This window comes from Molossus molossus, unplaced genomic scaffold, assembly GCF_014108415.1.
Source record: "Molossus molossus isolate mMolMol1 unplaced genomic scaffold, mMolMol1.p scaffold_m16_p_3, whole genome shotgun sequence".
Taxonomy (NCBI): Eukaryota; Metazoa; Chordata; class Mammalia; order Chiroptera; family Molossidae; genus Molossus; species Molossus molossus.
The window spans coordinates 95,505,483-95,527,989 of record NW_023425366.1 but is presented as its reverse complement, the minus strand read 5'-3'; the positions used below and the strand labels follow the sequence as shown (position 1 = coordinate 95,527,989).

General features: G+C 40.0%; 1 protein-coding gene and 2 pseudogenes across 2 annotated transcripts in view; 1 reads left to right on the top strand and 2 right to left on the bottom strand.

The window, feature by feature from the left end:
* Nucleotides 1–12,897, top strand: part of LOC118642420 (cytochrome P450 3A12-like) — a 67,598-nt gene extending 54,701 nt beyond the window's left edge. For both annotated transcript variants that reach the window (XM_036280175.1, XM_036280176.1), the window contains exons 12-13: nt 10,637–10,796; nt 12,702–12,897. In XM_036280175.1, the coding sequence (XP_036136068.1) occupies nt 10,637–10,796; nt 12,702–12,797 (256 nt within the window). In that variant the 3' untranslated portion in view covers nt 12,798–12,897. The remainder of the gene's footprint in view (nt 1–10,636; nt 10,797–12,701) is intronic.
* On the bottom strand, nt 3,157–8,629 carry LOC118641493 (annotated as a pseudogene).
* Nucleotides 6,231–8,093, bottom strand: LOC118642421 (annotated as a pseudogene).
* Nucleotides 12,898–22,507: the final 9,610 nt, after the last annotated feature.

The following is a 22,507-nucleotide window of genomic DNA, read 5'->3' as shown; positions in this document are numbered from 1 at the left end:
TGTGATACTTGTCTTTCTCTGACTGGCTTATTTCGCTTAGCATAATACTCTCCGGGTCCCTTCATGTCGTCTCAAAGGATAAAAGATCTTTCTTTCTTACAGCTACATAGTATCCCATTGTATAAATGTACCATGGCTTTTTTATCCATTCATCTATACTGATGGACACTTGGGTTATTTTTAGACCTTAGCTATTGTAAATAGTGCTGGTATGAACGTAGGGGTGCATATATTCTGATTGGTGTAGAATGACATATTTTACACTACTTACTTTATTTAATAGTAAACTATAAACTATATGCTATGTATAAAACACCATCATATATAGGAGGCATATATATTTTTTTATCAGTCTGTGATTACATTCACATGCCATAATTTACTTAATCACTCTGATTTTAGAAATACAGGCTTTTTTTTTTTTTAAGTTTTTCTGTGCTATTCTCTTTCACTCTCTGAATTTACCACCAGTGTTCCTATAATGTATTTTTTAAAAACGTTGGCTGCTGTTCCTTTAGCATTATTGGGAGAGTGCAGGCTGACAGCCTGAGAGGTCCTCATCCCTGATGGTTTAAGCAGCCCCTTGAGGACAGAGGTGAATAGAGATCTCCCTGTGCTGTCTTTGACTGCAGTTCTGTGCCAGCTTTCTCCTACTCTCAGTATTTGGTGACTTCCAAAGGGAAGTGATCTGCTCTCTAGACCTTCTAAGACACTCCTCCTTAGGGGTCTTTAGCATGTTCTCTGGGAATTCAGAACCAAATTCCGGCTTGAACTCTGGAAAGAGTTGATGCTTCCCATTTAGAGTATTGGTGAGTAAATTGGAAAGAACTATTTAGGGCTCTAACTGTGATCTATACTTTTACTAGCACAACTGTAAGATTCCTAATGGCAGGGACCTTGTCTCATTTACCATGGTGTCCTTAGTTCTAGCTTATTGTCTACACATAGTACTTGTTGAAAGAAAGTTAGTTGACCAAAATTTTGTTTTCTGCACCAGGGGAACTTTTTGGTTCCTCGAAGCTTAGTAGCCTGCCCGTACCCCCGCCCCTCCCCAATAGCTTCATGAACATGAAATCAGAAATCTTTTACAGTATTTCTTTTTAAATTAAATTTATTGGGGTAACATTGATTAATGATATCATATAAATTTCAGTTATATAACTATTTATTTATTTATTTATTTATTTATTTATTTATTTTTGATCAGCAACAGTTTAATTAAGCCATAGCATTTTTAGGGTTTTCAAATGAGTACAATATAAAATCTCTCATAAAAATTATAATGATGCAAGGTAGACTATATTTTAGTACTGGTATAAGGGCAATAGCGGCTCTACAAATATTTAACTATAGGATTTCTATAACATTTTTTATGAACCTTTATTCCACAAGAATTATCAAATCATTTAAATTAAATTTATATAATACACAGTGGTTTATTAATATTAGAAGCATTATGAGTGCCTCTTAAAATATACTGTACAAATGCTCAACTGCTTTATTCTCAGTGATCATTCCCTCTATTCACACATAATATAAATGTTGATAGCAGGTTACATATAAACTTCTACTAGAAGCACAAATGTTTAACTATTATCTGTTGAATTTTCATCTATAAATGTGCTGTGAACATAAATGTGGATGTCATAAAAACAAAACAGTGTCCCCAGGTCTGCTTTCCAGTCCTGTGACTTTTACAAGCAATATTTATCTGTAGAAATATAGGCATTTCTGGAAAATTGCTAAAATATCTTTTTATCCTAAATTAACCAGGGGATATTTCAAGGATATCATCTATGTAGTTACTTCTCAGGCTAAATAAGTGCAGTGAAGATATGAAACCCCTTGGTTCCTATCCATGAACAACTGCTCTCCTTATTTCTGGAACTGCAGTGGCAGTTACAGCATTAAAGCTAATCCTGCATATTCAGTCACACTCACGCTAATGAGAGTTTCCCTTCCTCCATGATACTTAGAACGTTAGTGATAGGGATCCTTGATGAAGCTATAATAGTGTCCACTGTTAAGTAGATGTTTCTGACAAATGGGGGGAGGTTCCCAGAAATACCTGGCAACTTTGTAGGGGGCTGACTGACTGATAGGGTCACCAAATAAATATACAATGCCCAGTTAAATTTGAATTTCAGGTAAATGGTAAATTTTTTTTGTATACATATATCCCACGCAATATTTGGGACATAATTATACTAAAAAAATATTCATTGTTTAATGGGACATATTTATGTTTAAAAGTTATTCGTTGTTTATCTGAAATGCAAATTTGATTGGTGTCACATATTTATATTTACTAACTCTGGCAACCCTGGACTGGCAGGGAAGAACAAAAATCCAGTTAGGTGTGCATTATTACTGTTACTGAATCAGCAGGCTACTGAAGACAGAGTATCTAGTGAACCTGCTACAGACCTCAAAGAATCCTTCACAGGGCACTGAGGAAAACACAGGTTCATGTTGAAGTCTTCATGAAACTTATATGTAGCTGTATGAATGTGGACAGCACACATCAAAATAACAAATATCTCAGACTTCAGTGAGCCAGATAGAACTACATACCCAAGATGTTAGAAATGTTACATTCTAATTTGTAAGGTCACATTAGGTCTTTTGCCTCCAAACCTTTTGGAAAATAGTTGAATTTGGATGGAGGATGCTCTTACCTCTTAACTGTTTATAATGAACAGAAATAAAATCTAAAGGGTCTTTTTTATTGATCAAGTTTGTAGCACTTAATGAATGTATGAGTTTTATAGGCTGAAATACTTTTCAATTACCTGAGAATACCCAAGATGAATGGGAACTAGGTTATTTTCTTAAGGTTATAACTGCACCTACAGAGTACAAATTAGTTATCTAGTTCAATTTGAGCCTCTCCACCCTAAATTGGGTAATTCCAGGATACAAATTGCTCTGGGGATTGTATTTTCTATTCTGTTCTCTTATTGATCATGCAAACTAGAAAATATCCAAATACCCACTTTATACCACAGTATAAATGGGCTCCATATATATTGTAATTCTTTTAATAGAATTATAAATTAGAATAATTATTTATACATACTACATTTTTTTTAAAAGGAGTGGGGTGACCTTATGGGTATTTTATGGATGATCACATGGATACAGGCAGAGTTGGCATCAGTTTTGTTCATCAAAGCTGCTTGTAGAAAGTGGCAGCGTTTGAGTTGGGCTTCTATGGTGAGCCAGCTGAAACTTTCTCCTTAAGGCTTGGGTCATTGCTGGAGTCAATACAGTTTCTGTTTCCATATTTTCTTTATTGGTAAGAGGGGTCCCACTTGGCTTCTTTCTCCATGGACTTTTCTAAGTGGTTTCCACAAATGTATCTGGCATTTACCAGGAGTAATTAAGACATCTGTAACTTGAGTTGATAACACTTTGGAGTTGGGCTTCAGGGCAACACATTGCAGGTCAGAGACCATAACTAGTGGAATCTGTGCCTTTGGTGAAGGAACAAGCTTCTTCTTTTCATCGAAACTGTTTCCTTTTATTTCACAGTCATTAGATCTTTAGGTGTTATCTGCATGGGTCCATCTTTTTTAAATGGTTCAGCCTGAAGTGCTTTAGTGTGATTGAGTTTTGTGAACAGCACAGGTGCTGTGGGAGGTGGAGGGGCAGGTGGAGGTGGAGGAGGTGGAAGAGGAAGTTGGCCTGCTGGCTGTGGCAATGTGGCAGGAACTACAGCTTGGGATTCTCCAGGTGTGGTCAAAGCACAGGTAGGCACATTTGTAAGTTTACCACTCATGTAACAGTTTTGACCACAGCTTGGACAGGTAGAATTTTCTGAGATGCTTTTCAGTGCTTCCTGGAGCTTGCTTAATTTACTTTCTGAAATGCAAAACTGCTGTTTTAGACTGTGAATTTCTCAATGGCAGAAAAGATGGTGTCTTTCAATACTTCTAAACTCTGGGTTTTGCCGTTCTGGCACCAGTTGTATGTCAACCATCCTCTATTTGTCCAAAGTTTTACTGCATCTTTAATACTTGGAAATTTGAATACCAGGATGATCTTAGCCAGCTTCTGCTAAGGGGTGTATTTGTTGAAGGAATAACCACTCTTTCTGCTGAGGGTGGCAGAGGGGGAGGTATAAGTAGCTTGGACTGAAAATAAGGGGCTTTTTTTTTAATCATATAAGTGCAAAATGTTATTTCTTTATACAACTATAATAGAATTTGGGTTAAACCACTAGGATTTATTTTTTAAAAGATATAAAAACTGCAAGAAGATCTGAATCCAAAGTTTTCCCTCTGATAGTACCAAATACCACAGGTACAGGTTATTATACAAATGTGTACAAATTTTAAATACAACAGGATTTGATTTGAAAGGAAAACAAACAAAAAGCAGGTCCTCATCAGGATTTCATTAATGTGTACACATGACAAGGGTAGGACTGACTTCTTTTGGTACTAAGCTATGTCTTCAAGGCCCCTCCTTGATACCCTGTGTCAAACAGGAAACTTCCATGGGTACAGATGAGGCATGGTACAGGTTCTAACACACGAAATCAAAACAAGATTTCTGTTCTTGATTTTGGATCCCAAATATTCCCGTTTGCTTCTGTTTTCCCAATTAAATCTCAAAACTGCTCTGAGCTGAGAAAGGCATTCGGCAGCCAGAATACCTTTTAAGAAATAGACCACACTGGTGAGGAGAAGGGAGGCATTAAGCAGGACTCGGGCTGGCTGCACTGTCCTCGGACCTCTATTTGGACGCCAGAGAGAGAGCTCCATCTCGCCTGGGAAGAAAGCAGGTACCTCAGAGCTGGTGTTTGGCAGGGAATCACACACATTTAAAAACAACCCTGATGTGCTCAACTGTCTTCTTTGGAACCAGGAAGCAAAAGTCTGGTTCTTTGGAAATAAGGGCAGCTGGAAATGAAAACATTCCTTTCTATTTACTTTCTTGACATTATTGAACTATAAAGAATTAGAATCCTGACATCAAATGATTCCTTTTTGAGGCACAATACCTTAAAATGCAGATGATTTAGAGTTTTCAGAGGTCAGAGGAAGGAAGGGAGGAATAAATAACAAGTCTGTAACTTCCACATGCTGTTGCTGGTGGAGGCTTTTGTTATTAAGTTATATATACAGAAATTTACAGGATAAATTAAAATCTAAGAGATTTTACAGAGTTAAGTACACATAATTAAAACACATTCACAAGCACACATAAATAAACCTACATGAGAATCAACTACTTTTTTTTTGCAATTCACTTATGTGTGGAAGGCAGAACACCGTATTTGCCCACCAGGGGAGCCAATAAGATGAACCCCAAAATCCCATTGGGCAAAGTTCATCTTCCATTGCCACCAAGCAACTAAGCAGAACCTGTGAGGACTTGGGGCTGAGCGAAAGCTGCCAGTGGAAGACACCACTCTTCGTTCTGCAGGCCAGAGATTCTGGATCAGCTCACCATGTATGCAGTTCGACCGGTGGCACTGACAGCTCTAGCCTTTTCAAAGTGTTTATGCTGCCAGGACTCACAAAACTCCTTGGCCCTTACTGAGGCTGCCAATGATTACGACGCACTTTGAGACGAGGACACCTGTATAGCAGGAACTGGACTGAACTCCCTACTAGCTCACCTTTGCCATCGCAGTAACTCTCAGATGGGAACGATTTGATCACCTCCCACCTAAGACACTTCAAGTTGAAAGGCTTTTTGCACTTTCAGTCAACTGGCATCTTCCCATAATCTTTTCTGTTACATTTCAGACTGTGAGACAGGTAAGGCAAATGGTCCGTGATGGATCTGGAGGTACAACTGTGCTTGGGGAAAAAAATCACATTTTAGCTGTCCATAAAGAGATGCACTTGGCACCCAGAAGAAGCCCCCAGCCCCCAAGTTACATCGATTCTTAAGGCAGATTTGTCCACCACAGGAGAAAAAAAAATCCCAAGCCCATATTCATGCGAAGGTTTCCTCTTGGCTAAACCTTTGCCATTTCATAAAATTATTAAAAGTGAAGTAGTTACAGCCCTATCTATATATTGTACATTATATATATATGTGTGTGTGTGTGTGTGTGTGTGTATATGTGTGTGTGTGTGTGTGTGTGTGTGTATCTTTATGTATATGTATATAAAAATTTAAAACCTTCATCCAGTGGCCAGTGAAGGGATCTGGAACGATCATATATACACAAACCAGCAATGGGGTAGGATAAGGTTTCTGTCCCAGGATTCTCTGCTGTCACAGTCCAGGCATGATGTAAGTAATGTTGTCTAGTGTGTTTGACAAGACCTGTTTGGGACAGCCATTCAGTTCAGGTAGTTGTGTAGTCAGACATGCCAAGGGCCCGAGCACACAGATGATGGAATCCAGAAGCACTGACAAGCTGCCGGCCACAGCCACCATGCCCTCTGTTTCCTGTAGGCAGGGTCCGATGAGTCTGAGGGACTCTCCCAACAGCTGTAGATGAGCAGCAACAAAGCCCCTGAGGCAGGTAATAACATGGTGGTGGGCGGGGACTTCTTTTGGGGTGACAGTACTCCTACAGAGGAAGCTTTTACTTTCATGGAGCCTTCTGAGCTGGATGCTTTTCTTTTCGCAGTTGCAGCTTCTGCTTTGTTCTGTTTGTGTTGCAGATACTGAAATCAATTTGCCCTTTTCTGGCAATTGCTTCCACACCTCAACCAGCTTTTTACTAAGTTCCCCAAGATCTATGCCTGGGTGGTGGGCCACAATGGTCACACAGTACTCTTTACAGAACACCTGATAGGCCAACATGTTCTTTTTTGGCTTTTCTCCTCTTTCTCTTTATCCTTCTCTTTTTTATTTTCTTTTCTCACTATGCCCATCTGTGTGGAGGCCAGGAAGTGGTGGGGGAGTGGCAGCTGCTCTGGGGTAGGGGATGCTGGGAGGGAGGGCCAGGTGTCATTGTGATCTCTCCCACCGCTGCAGCAGAAAGTCCTGAACTTCTCTTGGACTTGGAGTGGCGTTTCTCTTTATGCTTCTCCTTGTCCTTCTTTTTGCTCTTCTTTGACTTCTTTTCCTTTTTGATTTCCTGGTAAGAATCATCTATCACCAACTCGCCAGCCTCTAGCTCCCCTCCAGAGGATGAGTCTGATTCTTCTAGGATAGGTTCTAGCACTGAAAGATCCGGGTTAGCACTGGGGGATTCTGGGAACTGGGAGGCATCTGACACACAGCCTTCAGGGCCAGGAGATGAATGTGGGTCTAAGGATGACTTGTGCTTCTTCTGGGCTGTTTTCAGAAAGCTCTGTAACTGGTGTCCTAGGAGTAAAGCACTTTGCTCATCCCGAGCTGATTTCTTAGAGGACTTTTTTGCAGTTGCTTGCTGAGATGGGTACTGAAAAGACTCCTCATCAACTGAGCAGTTTCCCTTTTTCTTTGGTGAGAGAATAAGTTTCATCTTTAAACCATCTGGCTCATGAACGATCAGTGTCTCAGTGTCACATAGAGCGGTTTCATATTTTTGGATTTGTGGGAAACACTGTCCTCCAGGGATAGTTCCCCACTGCTTCCACTTATTTTCTTCCTGTGGTGTTCCTTTCTACTCTCTGAATGGCTTGAAGAACTAGAGGACTTTTCTCTTGTCTTTTTGGAGGGCTTGGAGCCTGTTGCCAGTGGGGAAGTGATAGCTTTCAACAGGTCCATAGTTGTATCAGCAGCTTGTGGGCTGGACCTTTTCTTTTCTTCTGTGACGATTCCAAAGACGAAATATCTGGTGTATCACAAATGAAGACTTCTTCTATGCCGAATCCTCCAAAATACCAGCCCTCCACCTATCCTCCTCCTTCACCCTGGTTTATCGGCACTCAGAACAAGAACCACTGTCTTCCATAGTAGTAATGGTCAGAGGAGTGCTTCCTCTTCTTCTTGTGCATGTCCGTCCCCAAGAAGTAAAGTTCACTATCCTTTAACTTCTTCTTGGAAGAATTCCTGACCTGAGCAGCGATTTCTTCCTCTTCCCTTGAAAAATCTTTGTAAGAACGTTTCTTTTCTCGTTGGCTTCGGCCAGCTGCTAGTCCTATGTTCTCAAAGCTGTGATCACCATCAAAGCAATCTTCTTTCTTCATGGCATCATCATGCAGGGCAACATCATGCAGGGCACCATGGCGATCCTGCAGGGCCTTTGAGAATGTGTCACTGTGTCCAGGCTCCTTTCCAGCTACAGGACCAGGTCTTCGGCCACCCGCTGCCATCTTGGAGAAGGCACTTTTTTTTTTTAAATAATCTTTTTGCTTTTCACTTTCTTCTCTGTTGTCAGAACTTGAGTATGACTTCGTGGAGGGACCAATCGTAGCCATGGTCTCTCCAGTTGTACAATTTTATAATACATCTGTACACTTTATTATGTGCTCATCATCAAAGTCTAGTCTTCTCCCATCACCTTGTATTTGATCCCCTGTACTCTCCTTGTCCTCCCCACACCCTTCTTTTCCCCTCTGGTAACCACCATTCTGTTGTCTGTATCTATTTTATTTTTGTTTGTTGCTTTTTGTTTTATATCCCATGTATGACTGAAATCATATGGTTCTTGTCCTTTTCCATTTGCTTATTTCACTTAAAATAATACAACCAAGATCTATCGATGTTGTCACAATTGGCAATACTTCATCTTTGTATGGCTGAGTACTATTCCATTGTATATGTGTACCATATCTTCTTTAGCCAATTATCTGTTGCAGGGCACTTGTTCTGTTTTCATTCTTGACTATTATAAATAATATTGCAATGAACATAGGGGTACATATATCTTTATGAATAAGCATGTTCAAATTTTTCAGGTGTATATCCAGAAGAGATTGCTGGGTCATATTTTAGTTCTTAATTTTTTGAGGAACTTCCATACTGTTTTTCATAGTAGCTGTACCAATTTATATTTGCACCAGCAGTGTACAAGGGTTTTCTTTCTCCACACCCTCTCCAATATTTATTTCTTGTCCTATTGATAGTAGCTTTCTAATGGGAGTGAGATGGTATCTCACTGTAGTTTTGATTTACATGTCCCTTATAGTTAGTGGTAGTGTGCATTTTTTCACATATCTGTTGGCTATCTTATACTTCTCTTTGCTTCATTCAGTCACCAAAGAGTAAGTGCGATCTGGAAACAGCCCAAATGCCTATCAATAGACAAATGGATAAAAAAGCTGTGGTACATATACACAATGGAACACTATGCAGCCGTAAGAAAGAAAGATCTCTTATCCTTTGAGATGACATGAAGGGACCTGGAGAGTATTATCCTAAGCGAAACAAGCCAAACAGAGAAAGACAATTATTATATGATCTCACTTATTTGTGGAATATAATAAACATAACAGTCTGAGGAATGGGGTAGTCCCAGACATGGAAGTGGGGTACAGACTGACAATTCCCAGAAGAGGGGGTGGTGGGGGAGAGATAAACCACAGAACTTATATGCATTTATGCATGAACAATTGACATAGACAACAAAGCTGGGGACAGGGCGGGCAGGGAGAGGAAGGGAGGGAATCAGTGGGGGATAAAGGAGAAATATCTGTAACAAAAATAAATTAATTAATTTTAAAAATAAAATAAAATACAAAAAAAAAAAGAGTAAGTGCTTACCATGTGTCAGGAAGTGGGCCAGGCAGCGAGAAATCCATATGTTTAAATAAAAGTCTATTATGGAGAATTTTTGACATATACAAAAGTATATGTATATTTGACATATATAGAAGCATTTCCTAAACACATGTCTATGAAATACTTTCAATGCATCTTTGTGTGCTTATCACCAGCTTTATAGCCATCAACCCCGTCTACTGCCCTATCCACATGCCACTGATACCCTTCTCCTAATTTCCATATTATCTTAAAGCACACCATCTGTTAATATTTAAAATGTTCTCTAAAATATAAGAACTGTTATATATATATATATATATATATATATATATATAACCACAATGCCATGATCACTTTCCCCCAATACACATTTTTCCTTGATATAATCAAATATTGAGAAATCAAATTTGAATAAAGCATAGATTTACCTTCAAGGAATTTATAGCCTAGTGGAACAGACAGACAAGGAAACCAGTGATCATACTAGAGTAGAGGAGCATCAAATGCCTATCAAAGTAATATGATTTAAGCTATTCAATGAGAGAGAGAGGGGCAGAAGGGAAGAGGTCAAAGGAGAGGAGGGGGAAAAAGAGAAGGAAAGGGAAGGGGGAAAAATATCAACGTAACTAATGGGAAGTATTATTCCTGCTTCCTTCCTCCATGAGCATGTGCCCAGCATGAATTTAATGGAGGCAGAAACCTACTTTTTCTTTATTCATTTTCTTTTTGTCTTTCAGAGTGTGAACATCTCAACACCCTGAATGTAATTTAGTGTTTGAAAATAAATGTTCCTTTACACAGCATTTATGCCATCTCTTCAATGAGACTGAAAGTGCCTATAGCGTATGGAGAATGAAAAGGATCTATAGCTTACAATTCTCACAGCAAAATAACCATAGCAGGATCTCACTAACTAACCCACAGAAGTATCCTGTATACTACTGGTTGAGGAGTCTAAGTAAGAACCCTAAACATGTAGCTCTTGTGGTGTTTATGTTTCATTAATTGTTTCCATCTACTGTTGTGGAACCAGGTTCAGTAAGAACAAGGACAGCATGAATCCTTACATATACCTGCCCTTTGGAAGTGGACCCCGAAACTGCATTGGAATGAGGTTTGCCCTCATGAACATGAAAGTTGCTGTTATCAGAATTCTGCAGAACTTCTCCTTCAAGCCTTGCAAAGAAACACAGGTCAGACACTTAACACATTACCACTCTTCATAAATAGTACTTTACTGGGAAATTGAAACAAATTGATTCTCTCTCTCTCTCTCTCTCTCTCTCTCTCTCTCTCTCTCTCCACACACACACATATACATGAATGTGCTCATTTGTTGTTTAATGATTTATTCTCTAAGCCAGATTTTGGATTCATCTGTGACCTTTATGACCCCATTTGTCTAGAATGCTAAGCCCTCAGGCTTATAAATACCCAACTATAAAGGCCATCTAGGGTCAGTGTAGTTGGCATGACATGATGATGCAGAGTCCTTTGAGAAGGACTTAGTTTCAACTCCACTGGAAGGAAGGGAAGTTCTGTGCACAGTCCTGAAGGACAGTGATAAAACTGGGTCATGACTTTTGAATGCTGCTCTTTTCCACCAGAAGTTACAGAAGCTCTTGTGATAGTGGTTCTCAAACATTGGCTGTACAACAAAATCACTGGAGAGTTATAAAAAATCCTGATGCCTGAGTCATCTGAGACACTAAAATAATTCCTCTTTTGTGACTTTAAAAGCTCCCTCTTTGATTCTCATGAGCAGTCAAGGTTGAGAATCACTGATTACAGCATATCTACCTGATGTAAGAACTCCCACAGTCCAGGGCCATCCTGGATACTTGACCCCTCCTTCTGGGAGCCCATAAATTCCCAATGGTGCCTTTCAGTCATTCAAGAAATGCTTAAAGAGTGATTTGCAGTTGATTTAGAGCTCTTAGGTACACATTTTAGTCAATTTAATTTGATAAATTTAACATTTGCATTGTGCACTTTGTGTATATTCCTCTGAAATATATACTTATATACACACACACGCCATGGGGTGAAATTATAAAATATAAAAGGTTTTACATTAATAGAAGGATGTGGAATCTCTCCTCTGAAGAACATGCAAAGTAGTTGCCATTGATTCATGCTAAACAAGGCCCTATTATAAGGTTTATTTCTAGGACTTGTGCATTTATCATGCAGTTCCTTTCTTTAAGTAGGCTTTTCCAGGGAAGAGGAGGAGGATGAAGATAGTTTCCATCTTATTTGAGGCTTTAGGCAACTGTGTAGCAGTCCTGTGAGTGTGTACAAACGGGGAACTCAGCCCACAGAGGAAGTGGGTTTCTGGCACACCTGGGGTGGGGTAGACACTCCCTAAAAGCTCCCAGTCATCTATGGCTGGTGCTTCTCACCTTCCATGACAATTTTCTTACTCTTCAGTCGACTGAGATCAGAAAGTTACTGTGTTGGTAGCTCCCCCAACACTGAAGAAGTGGCAGGGTGAGAATTGAGCTAAAAAATTAGTCAAACAATATATAGGTCTTCAGAAGTTCACTATTTACACTATACTTGGGAGCCAGGAGATATTGAAAACAGGTACAATGCTTCATAAAAACCTTTTCTCATCATGAAACTGGAAGGTTTCCACTGGGAGAGGTGGCTGGGCTCTAGAAGTCTAGGATAGTCCATACAATTAAAACATGTACTCAGATTTACTTTGCAGTTTTCAGCATGCACAAAATTAACTCTATGTGGCTTTTCCAAATAGTTTTCCATAATGCCTGAAAATCTGGTTTAAATTTTAAAAACTCATCCTTTTTACTTAAAATTTAAACCAAAACAAACCAGCCAACATGCTTTTGTCTCCGGCCTGGTACAGAATAGGTGCTGTGTTGATATTTTCTTGAATGAATGTATTAATGAATGCTTTAACTGACAGTCTTGAGACAGCTTACTAAATAGGCATAAAGAAACAAAAATACATTATGCTAAAATTAATTTTTATATGTTTTAAAAGCATTATTGTCCTCAATGTATCTCATCTACTTTGCTTCTTTTGTTGCCAGTGCTTCATTAATTGGTTCTCATATGCTGTTTAACCTTTGCAGATCCCTGTGAAATTAATGTCTCAAGGATTTATTGAACCAGAAAAACCCATTGTTCTAATGGCTGAGTTGAGAGATGGGACTGTAACTAGAGCCTGACTTTCCCTAAGAATTTACTTTGTTCTTCAAGGAAGCTGCATCCTCCAACACCAGAGATCTCAATGTGCTTTGTGAATAAGTCCCTGAAATAAAGATGAACTTAACCTATTGCACTTGATGAATGACTATGGAGTCTGTACATTCTTTTAGCTTTCTCAATGTCTATACAGTATATTCTATCTTGTGTAATATAAGGGAAGTGACTAGATAAGTGCCAGATATGTAGACCCAGCTTATTGGGTCCTTATAATACTATCTCCATCCATCCCCACCTGGTACTGTCCACTGTTCTTTAACAATAGTCAAGAATAGCCCTGGCCGGTTTGGCTCAGCGGTTAGAGCGTCGGCCTGCGGTCTGGAGAGACGCGGGTTCGGTTCCCGCTAAGGGCACGTACTTCGGTTGCAGTTTGTCCCCGGCCCTGGTTGGTCGTGCGGGTGGCAGCCACTCGATGTGTCCCTTCACGTCGATGTTTCTCACTCTCTCTCCCTTCCTCTCTCTCCCTCCCACTCTATCTGTACAAAAAAAAAATAAATAAATAAAAAAATAAAAAAAAAAAAAAAACAATAGTCAAGAATACAAATTCCTCTATGATTTTGTCAACAAATTTTAACGGATGCAAGAATTATTGTGGTAATAGCCATAGTGACATTTATATCACTATATATATATATATATATATATATATATATATACATATATATATCCTCACCCGAGGACATTTTTCCATTTTTTGTTCAGATAGAGCGGGAGGGAGAGAGAGGAAGAGAGAGAGAGAGAAACATCGATGTGAAGGGACACATCGAGTGGCTGCCACCCGCACGACCAACCAGGGCCGGGGACAAACTGTAACCGAGGTACATGCCCTTAGCGGGAACCGAACCCGTGTCTCTCTGTACCGCAGGCCGACGCTCTAACCGCTGAGCCAAACCGGCCAGGGCTCACATTTTATTTTGAATATTCTAAATTGTATATTATATTGAGCAACTCAATAAACATCTCTTCACAATAGTATTATCTAATGCTTTCATGCGCAGTTGGGGGAATTTATAGAACCAAATCAATGGGAGCAGTGACTAAATGTTTTTAACCATCACAGTTGCTGGTTGGGTGGGTCCTTTTTCAGAACTCCAATTTGATATATTAAGATAAGTGAATGAAAAGGATGACCCAAGGTTTGGCTACAAAAAGGAGGATTGATCAAATAAGTAAATTTATTATGGGTAATGAAATCCCGGCTTCTCACTATCTGAGAAAGATGTCACAGATTCAGAAAGAGAGAAAACCAGAATGAACCATGTGGGCTCAGAGATTGGAACTGAATGTATTGTGTAAGTTCATGCTCTTCTATATAAGTAAATGATAGCTAGGTGTGTGTGTGTGTGTATGACTGTGTGTACATACATGTATCCATGTTAAAGGGTAGGGTCCCAACAGCTGTTCTGATTGGAGGGTAAAGATTTCACTATTGCCCTGGCTGGTTTGGTTCAGTGGTTAGAGTGTCAGCCTGAGTACCAAAGAGTCATAGGTTCGATTCCAGTCAAGGGTATGTACCTCGGTTGCGGTTCATCCCTGGCCCCGGTTGGGGTCTTGCAGTTGGCAACCAATCAATGTGTCTCTCTCACATTGATGTTTCTCTCCTTCTCTCTCTCTCTCTCCTCCCCTCCCTCCCTCCCACTCTTTCTGAAGATAAATGTAAAAATGTCCTCGGCTAAGGATTAAAAAGAAAAAAGAAAAGATTTCCACTATCAATAGCATATGGTGGTTGAGATGGAAGGCTCTTCCTGAATTCAGTAACTAGATCTGTCACTCACAAGCTGGGTGACCTAGTTTTTTAATCTTGAAAAATCTCAGATTCCTCATCCATGAAGCAGGGATGATAATAGTACCTTCCTCATGGGGTAATTACGAGGACTATGGAAGTTAATACAGATGAGACTCTGAGAATCATTCCAAGCACATGGTGAACCATGTGCTGGCCACTGTTGTTTAGATTCATACTTTTTAGAACAGTTTTCTCTGAGCTGCAGAGGTCACAGAAGCAGCCCAATTTGCCACAGATCAAGTTGTGGAAGAGCCAATTTGTTGAATGACTCAGTCACTGGACTCCAGAAGATACTTTCTGATGTTTAGTTTCTTCCCCACCTCAGCTGCCCTATGATGTAAAGAAGTGGGTTTTCTGTAAATACATTTTACAATTTTTTTTTTTTCTGGATTTATGGCCTTCCTGACCTCTGCCCTATTACCTGCATTGTCCCTTTCTTTGGCCTGCCCTGCTGCCCCCATTCTATGGGCACATTGTTGTATTGGTGAACTATTCCTGAAACAAATTTTTACTATTTTCTCTATTTTCATGGACTTATGGCAGTGACAAAATATTCTAGACTTAATGTCTCATGGTTTTGGTGAATTGACTTATCTTGAATTGACTTTAGGTGATGTGCCTGAAGCAGGCACTGGGTTTCCAGCCAGCTGCTCCAGGTTTCAATGGTCCCTCAACCCTGGCCACATTTACTGACAACTCGGCCTTCCCTATTTCAGTGACTTGCAAGTGGCTTACATCATTGTGCCCATGACCCTTCATGGTATGCCATAAGAACTGGTACTAATGATTTATTAATTGGACTATTTACAGAGTGATGTGACCTCTGCACTCTCCATCTTATTAAATTTCAGGGTGGTTGTGCAAAGTGGAGATGATGCCTTCATTCATATATTCACTCAAAACCTTCATGCTAGGTATAGAACTCTTAGGCCCCAGGAATATAGAAGTAAATAAATCATGGTTCCTACCCAGAGGGATTTCATAATTTAATTGGAGAGACAGAAACATAATTATTGTACAGTCATTGAGCCCACAGACATCCTTTTTATGGCCCATTAGGAAAGGAGACTAGATCCTATTAGTCTGCTAGGCCTCCCATAGTGAAGTACAATATACTGGTGGCTTAAACAGCAGAAATTTTCTCACAGTTATGGAGGCTGGAAGTCCAAGATCAAACGGCTAGTTCTTTCTGAGGCCTCTCTCCTCGATGGCTATTTTCTCTCTGTGTTTGCACATGGTCTTCCTCTGTATCTATATGTGTCTGAATCTCCTTTTCTCATAAGGATACCAGTCATATTAAATTGGGACCCACCCATATGTTCTCATTTAAAGTTAATTAGCACATTGAAAGCCCTGTCTCCAACTACTGTCACATTTTGAGGTACTGGAGATTAGGATTTCCACATGTGAATTTTGGGTGTGGGGAACAAAATGCAGCCTATAACAGGACCAGAGGGGAGCCTGGGGCCTGCACACGGATGTCACAGGAGGAAGAAGGGAAACTCCCACACAGAGAGCAGTGAACATGCACTCTCATCAAGGCTGCCTGGAGGGCAGAGCTGGGCCCTTAATACCAGTTAGAAGGCTCCAGTTTAGCAAGGGAGACTCAGGCTTGATAGAACCATGAATGCAACAGTGAGTCTTTGAAGACCCTCTGCAGAGCCAGAGCAGGAAGAAGACATCACCTACAAGGTGCAGGGTGGGCTGATGGTCTGACGCCCACTGTACCATTTCCATAGATCATATTCCCAAAGATCCCAATCTCATCCTGGGAAGAGCAGGGAAAAAGGGGGTCAGCAAGGCCAAACTTAGAGAAATCCATTACCCAAATGAAACCAAAAGGTTTTTTTTAAGGAAAAAAAATTCTTCCACACCAATTTTACTCCAGGTAGGGCTTCATGGGGATGATGTTCTCATTTATGAAAAGTTAAAAAGCTACATTTGCTTTGAGCATCTGTGTGCATTTTCAAAAGTGCTATATCTCTTATTTTTACAATTGATACCATAATACAATTAAGAAACAGAGATGAGAGAAAAAAGATGGTGGCAGGCAGGACAAGAGTGAAGGTGAGTGTGTAAGAATGTGAGCAAGTGTGAAAGAGTGTGAGTGGACATGAGGGTGGACGAGCAACCTCGGAGGAGTGCAGAAATGTTGTGCAGAGGGTTCCTGTGCTGTGGATGGGGAAGCAGCTAGCTACCACAGTAAGAGGCTTGTCAGAGTGCTTCTCCCTGTGTGGCCAGAAGGCTCTGCTGTTTTGGAAGATCTGCTGGTCTTCTCTGGGAGGAGGCAGTGGGGAGTGGTTAGAGTCGAGCCACCTGATTCCACCAGTGGGCCTCGCACCATCGAACCAGTAGACCCTGCTGTGTTAATGTGGACCAGCGCACAGTAGCAGTGCTGTGAGAGTGCCTGCTCGAGGAAGCAGGAATCAGCCAGGAGCTGAACACCATCCCCCACAGCAGCAGTGACTGGATGAGAGTGGAGCCCCAGCCCCAAAAGCATCTGACGATCAGGAGCCAAGACACAACACCAGCAGCAGAGGCTCAGGAGCAGACATCCGTCCCCAGGCAGCAGCAGTGCAGATCAGCAGCTGAGACCCATCACCAGCAGCATCAACAGAGGCTGATCAGGAGCTGTGCCCCATCCATAGCAGCAACAAGGCTTAGGCAGCCAAAACCCACCCCTGACAACTGCAGCAGTGGATTTGGAGTGAGCCCCTCCCCCAGCAGCAGCAAAGTCTGGGAAGCTGAGCATCCCAAGCCCCCAACAGCAGCAGAGGATTGGGAGCTGAGAGCCCTCCCTGGCAATAGCAGCAGAAGTAGCAGCACAAACCAGGAGCGGTCACTCACCCCCAGCAGCATCAGCAGCTACTGATCAGGAGCTGAGCCCTACCAGGCAGCTGGACCAGCTGGACCTGCACACACCAGCAGTGCCTACCACGACAGACCAGTACTAACCCCCAGTTGTCAATCCTCCAGGACCCACAGCAGGCAAGAGGCATCATGCACCAAAACATTCTTGGAGGCACAGCACCTTATTTGATACACATTGAGCTGCCTACACATCCCAAAATCCCTCACCGAGCCTGGAACTACCAGTCTGCTAAAATGGTGAGACAAAGAAACAATACCCAAATGAAAGAAAAGGAGGAATCACCCAAAAAGGAATTACATAAAATGGAAGCAAGCAGTTTGTCAGATAAAAAATTCAAAGCAATGATTTTAAGGTGCTCAAAAAATATAGTGACAACTTCAAGCAACTTAATGAGAATTATAAAGAGCTTAGTGGGAACTACACCAGCATAAAAAAAAAGAGGTAGAAGCTATGAATAAAAATCAAGTGGAAATAAAGAATGACATAGCTAATATGAAAAATACCTTAGAAGGATTCAATAGCAGGCTAGAAGAAGCCAAAGACCGAATCAATGATTCTGAGTGGCATGAAGTATACAAAGTAATGAAAGGTGAGGGGATGAATCCAAAACTCCTCTATTAAGCAAGGCTATCATTCAAAATTGAAGGTGAAATAAAGAGCTTCACAGACCAAAAAAAAGCTAAAGGAATTTACTACCACCAAACCAGCACTGCAAGAAATGCTAAAGGGACCATTGTAAGATGAAGAAGAAATATGAGAGAGAGAGAGAGAGAGAGAGAAAGAGAGAGAGAGAGAGAGAGAGAGAGAGAGAGAGAGAGAGAGAACAAGAACACAGGAATAAAATAAAAATGGCAACTAATACATATCTATCAATAAGAATTTTTTTTTTTTTTTTTTTTTTTAATCCTCACCCGAGGACATTTTTCCATTTTTTGCACAGATAGAGTGGGAGGGAGAGAGAGAGAGGGAAACATCGATGTGAAAGGGACACATCGAGTGGCTGCCACCCACACGACCAACCAGGGCCGGGGACAAATTGCAACCAAGGTACATGCCCTTAGCGGGAACCGAACCCGGGTCTCTCTGGACCGCAGGCGGATGCTTCACCCGCTGAGCCAAACCGGCCAGGGCAAGAATTTTAAATGTAAATGGCTTAAATGCTCCAATCAAAAGACACAGGGTAGCTGACTGGATAAGAAAACAAGACCCATATATATGCTGTCTACAAGAGACCCACCTCACAACAAAAGACTCACACAGGATAAAAGTCAAGGGATGGAAAAAATTTTTCCAGGCAAATAGAAATTAAAAAAAGAAAAAGCTGGTGTAGAAATACTCATATGTGAGGACCATAATAAGAGATAAAGAAGGTCACTATACAATATTAAAATGATCAATCCAACAAGAGGATATAACCCCGGTAAACATATATGCACCAAATATAGGAGCACCAAAATGTATTAATAAATATATGGAGGACTTCAATGGAGAGATCAATAGCAATACAATCATACTGGGTGACTTTAATTCCCCACTGACACCACTGGATAGATCTTCTAGACAAAAAATTAACAGGGAAACAGAGTCCTTAAGTGACAAACTAGATCAATTGGACATAATTGATATTTACAAAACATTTCACCCCAAAGCTGCAGAATATATATTCTTCTCAAGTGCACACCGGACATTCTGGAAGAAAGACCACATGTTAGGATACAAAGTAACTCTACAAATTCAAGATTGAAATTACATCAAGTATTTTCTCAGATCACAATAGCATGAAGCTAGAAATCAATTACAATAAAAACACTCAAAAGCATTCAAACACATGGAGGCTAAATAGCATGTTATTAAACAATAAATGGGTTACAAATGAGATTAAGAAAGAAATTAAAAACTTCCTGGAAACTAATGAAAATGAACACACAACAATACAAAATCAATGGGACACAGCAAAAGCAGCCCTGAGAGGGAATTTCATAGCAATACAGGCCTATCTCAAGAAAGAAGAAACATTTCTAATAAATTATCTAACTCAACAACTTAAAGATTTAGAAAGAGAACAAAAAGAAAAACTCAGAGTTAGTAGAAGGAAAAAGATTATAAAATCAGAGCAGAATAAATTATATAGAGACTATCTTTAATAAATGGTGCTGGGGAAATTGGACAGCTACTTGCAGAAAAATGAAACTAGACCATCAACTTACACCCTACACCAGAATAAACTCAAAATGGATAAAAGACTTAAATGTAACTCATGAATCTATAAAAATCCTAGAAGAGACTGTGGGCAACAAAATTTCAGACATCATACGCAGCAGAATTTTTACTGACACATCACCTAAGGCAATAGAAACAAAGGAGAAAATGAACACATGGGACTACATCAAATTCAAAAGCTTCTGCACAGCGAAAGATACAATCATCAAAACGGAAAGGCTACCCACTGTATGGAAGAGCATAATTGCCAATGATATATCAGATAAGGGGTTAATTTCCAATACATATAGAGTGCTCATACAACTCCACAAAAGGAAGACAAAGAATCCAATTAAAAAATGGGCAGAGGAACTAAATAGACACCTCTCCAAACAGGACATACAAATGGCTAAGAAACATGTGAAGAAATGCTCATCATCACTAATCATCAGAGAGATGCAAATCAAAACAACAATGAGGTATCACCTCACACCTGTCAGAATGGCCGCCATCAACAAATCATCAAACAACAAGTGTTGGCAAGGGTGTGGAGAAAAGGGGACTCTAGTGCACTGCTGGTGGGAATGCAGACTGGTGCAGCCACTATGGAAAACAATATGGTGTCACCTCAAAAAACTAAAAATTAATCTTCCATTTGACCCAGTGATCCCACTTCTAGTAATATACCCTAAGAAGCATAAAACACCAATCAGAAAGAATATATGTACCCCCATGTTTGTAGCAGCACTATTTACAATCACTAAGATCTGGAAACAGCCCAAGTGTCCATCAGTAGACAAATGGATCAAAAAGCTGTGGTACATATACACAATGGAGTACTACACAGCGGTAAGAAAGAAAGATCTCTTATCCTTTGAGACTACATGGAGGGACCTTGAAAGTATCATCCTAAGTGAAACAAGCCAAACAGAGAAAGACAAGTTTCATATGATCTCACTTATTTGTGGAATATAATGAACATAACAGTTTGAGGAATGAGGTAGTCCTAGAGACGCGGAAGTGGGGTACAGACTGACAATCCCCTAAAGAGGGGGGAGGTGGGGGAGGGATGAACCACAGAACTTATATGCATGTATGCATGAATAGTGGACATGGACAACAATCTGGGGAAGGGGCAGGGAGGGAGGGGGAGGGGGGAATCAGTGGGGAAAAAAAGGAGAAACATCTGTAACAAAAATTAATCAATAAAAAAAATTATATAGAGGCTAAAAAAAAAAACAATACAAAAGATCAATGAAACTAAGATCTGGTTCTTTGAAATAATAAACAAAATTTATCAACCTTTAGCCAGACTCACAAAAGAGAGAGAGAGAGAGAGAGAGAGAGAGAGAGAACCCAAATTAATAAAATCAGAAGTGAAAGAGGGGAAGTAACAACAGACACCACAGAAATACAAAGGATTGTAAGAACATATTATGAACAGTCATATACCAATAAATTAGACAACCTCGGTGAAATGGACAAATTCTTAGAATCATATACTACTCCAAAACTCAACTGGGAAGAGTCAGAAAAGCTAAATAGACAAATAACAATTAAGGAAACAGAAGAAGTAAGAAATATAATCTCATCAAATAAAAGCCCTGGTTCAGACGGCTACAAGGGGAGTTTTACAAAACATTCAGAGAAGAACTATCACCTATTCTCCTCAAACTATTCCAAAAATTCAAGAGGAAGGAAAACTTCCAAGCTCTTTTTACAAGACCAGAATAATACTAATCCCAAAACCAGATAAAGTCACCACAAAGAAAGAAATTATAGGTCAACATCCCTGATGAACATAGATGCCAAAATACTGAACAAAATCTTAGCAAATCAAATCCAGCAATATATTTTTTAAAAGTATACACTAGCCCTGGCCGGTTTGTCTCAGTGGTTAGAGTGTCAGCCTGCAGACCAGGGAGTTCCGGGTTCAGTTCCCACTGAGGGCACATAACAACAACAAAAAAAATTATACACCATAACCAAATGGGATTTATCCCAGGGATGCAAGGCTGGTACAATATTCATAAATCAATAAATGTGATATACCACATAAACAAAATAAAAGATTAAAACCATGTGATCTTATCAATAGACACTGAAAATGCATTTGACAAAATCCAGCATCCATTTTTGATAAAATCTCTCAGCAAAGTGGGAATAGAAGGCTCATATCTCAATGTAATAAAGGCCATTTATGACATCATAATCAATGAGCAAAAACTAAAAGCATTTCCCTTAAGAACAGGAACAAGACAGGGATGTCCACTTTCACCAGTACTAGAAGACTTAGCCACAGCAATCAAACAAGAAGAAAAAAATAAAAGAAATCCAAATTGAAAAGGAAGAAGTGAAACTGTCATTTTTCGCAGATGACATGATATCGTACATGGAAAACCCTAAAGACTCCATCTAAAAACTTCTAGATTTAATAAATGAATTCAGCAAAGTAGCAGGATACAAAATCAATATCCAAAATCACTGACATTTTATAATGAGCACAGAGAAAGAGAAACTAAAAAAAAGTCCCATTTATCATCCTGACAAAAAAACTAAGATACCTAAGAATGAACTTAACCAAAGGAGTAAAGGACCTGTTCACAGAAAACTACAGGTCACTGAAAAAACAAATAGAGGAAGATAAAAAGAAGGGAAGCGGGAAATCGAAAATGGCAGCAGGCAGGACCTGAGGAAGGGTGAGTGTGTGAGAGTGTGAGCTAGTGTGTGAGAGAGTGTGAGTGGACGTGAAGGTGGATGACCAAACTCGTGCAGTGCAGAGACGTGGAGCAGAAGGTTCCTGCGCTGTGCCCAGG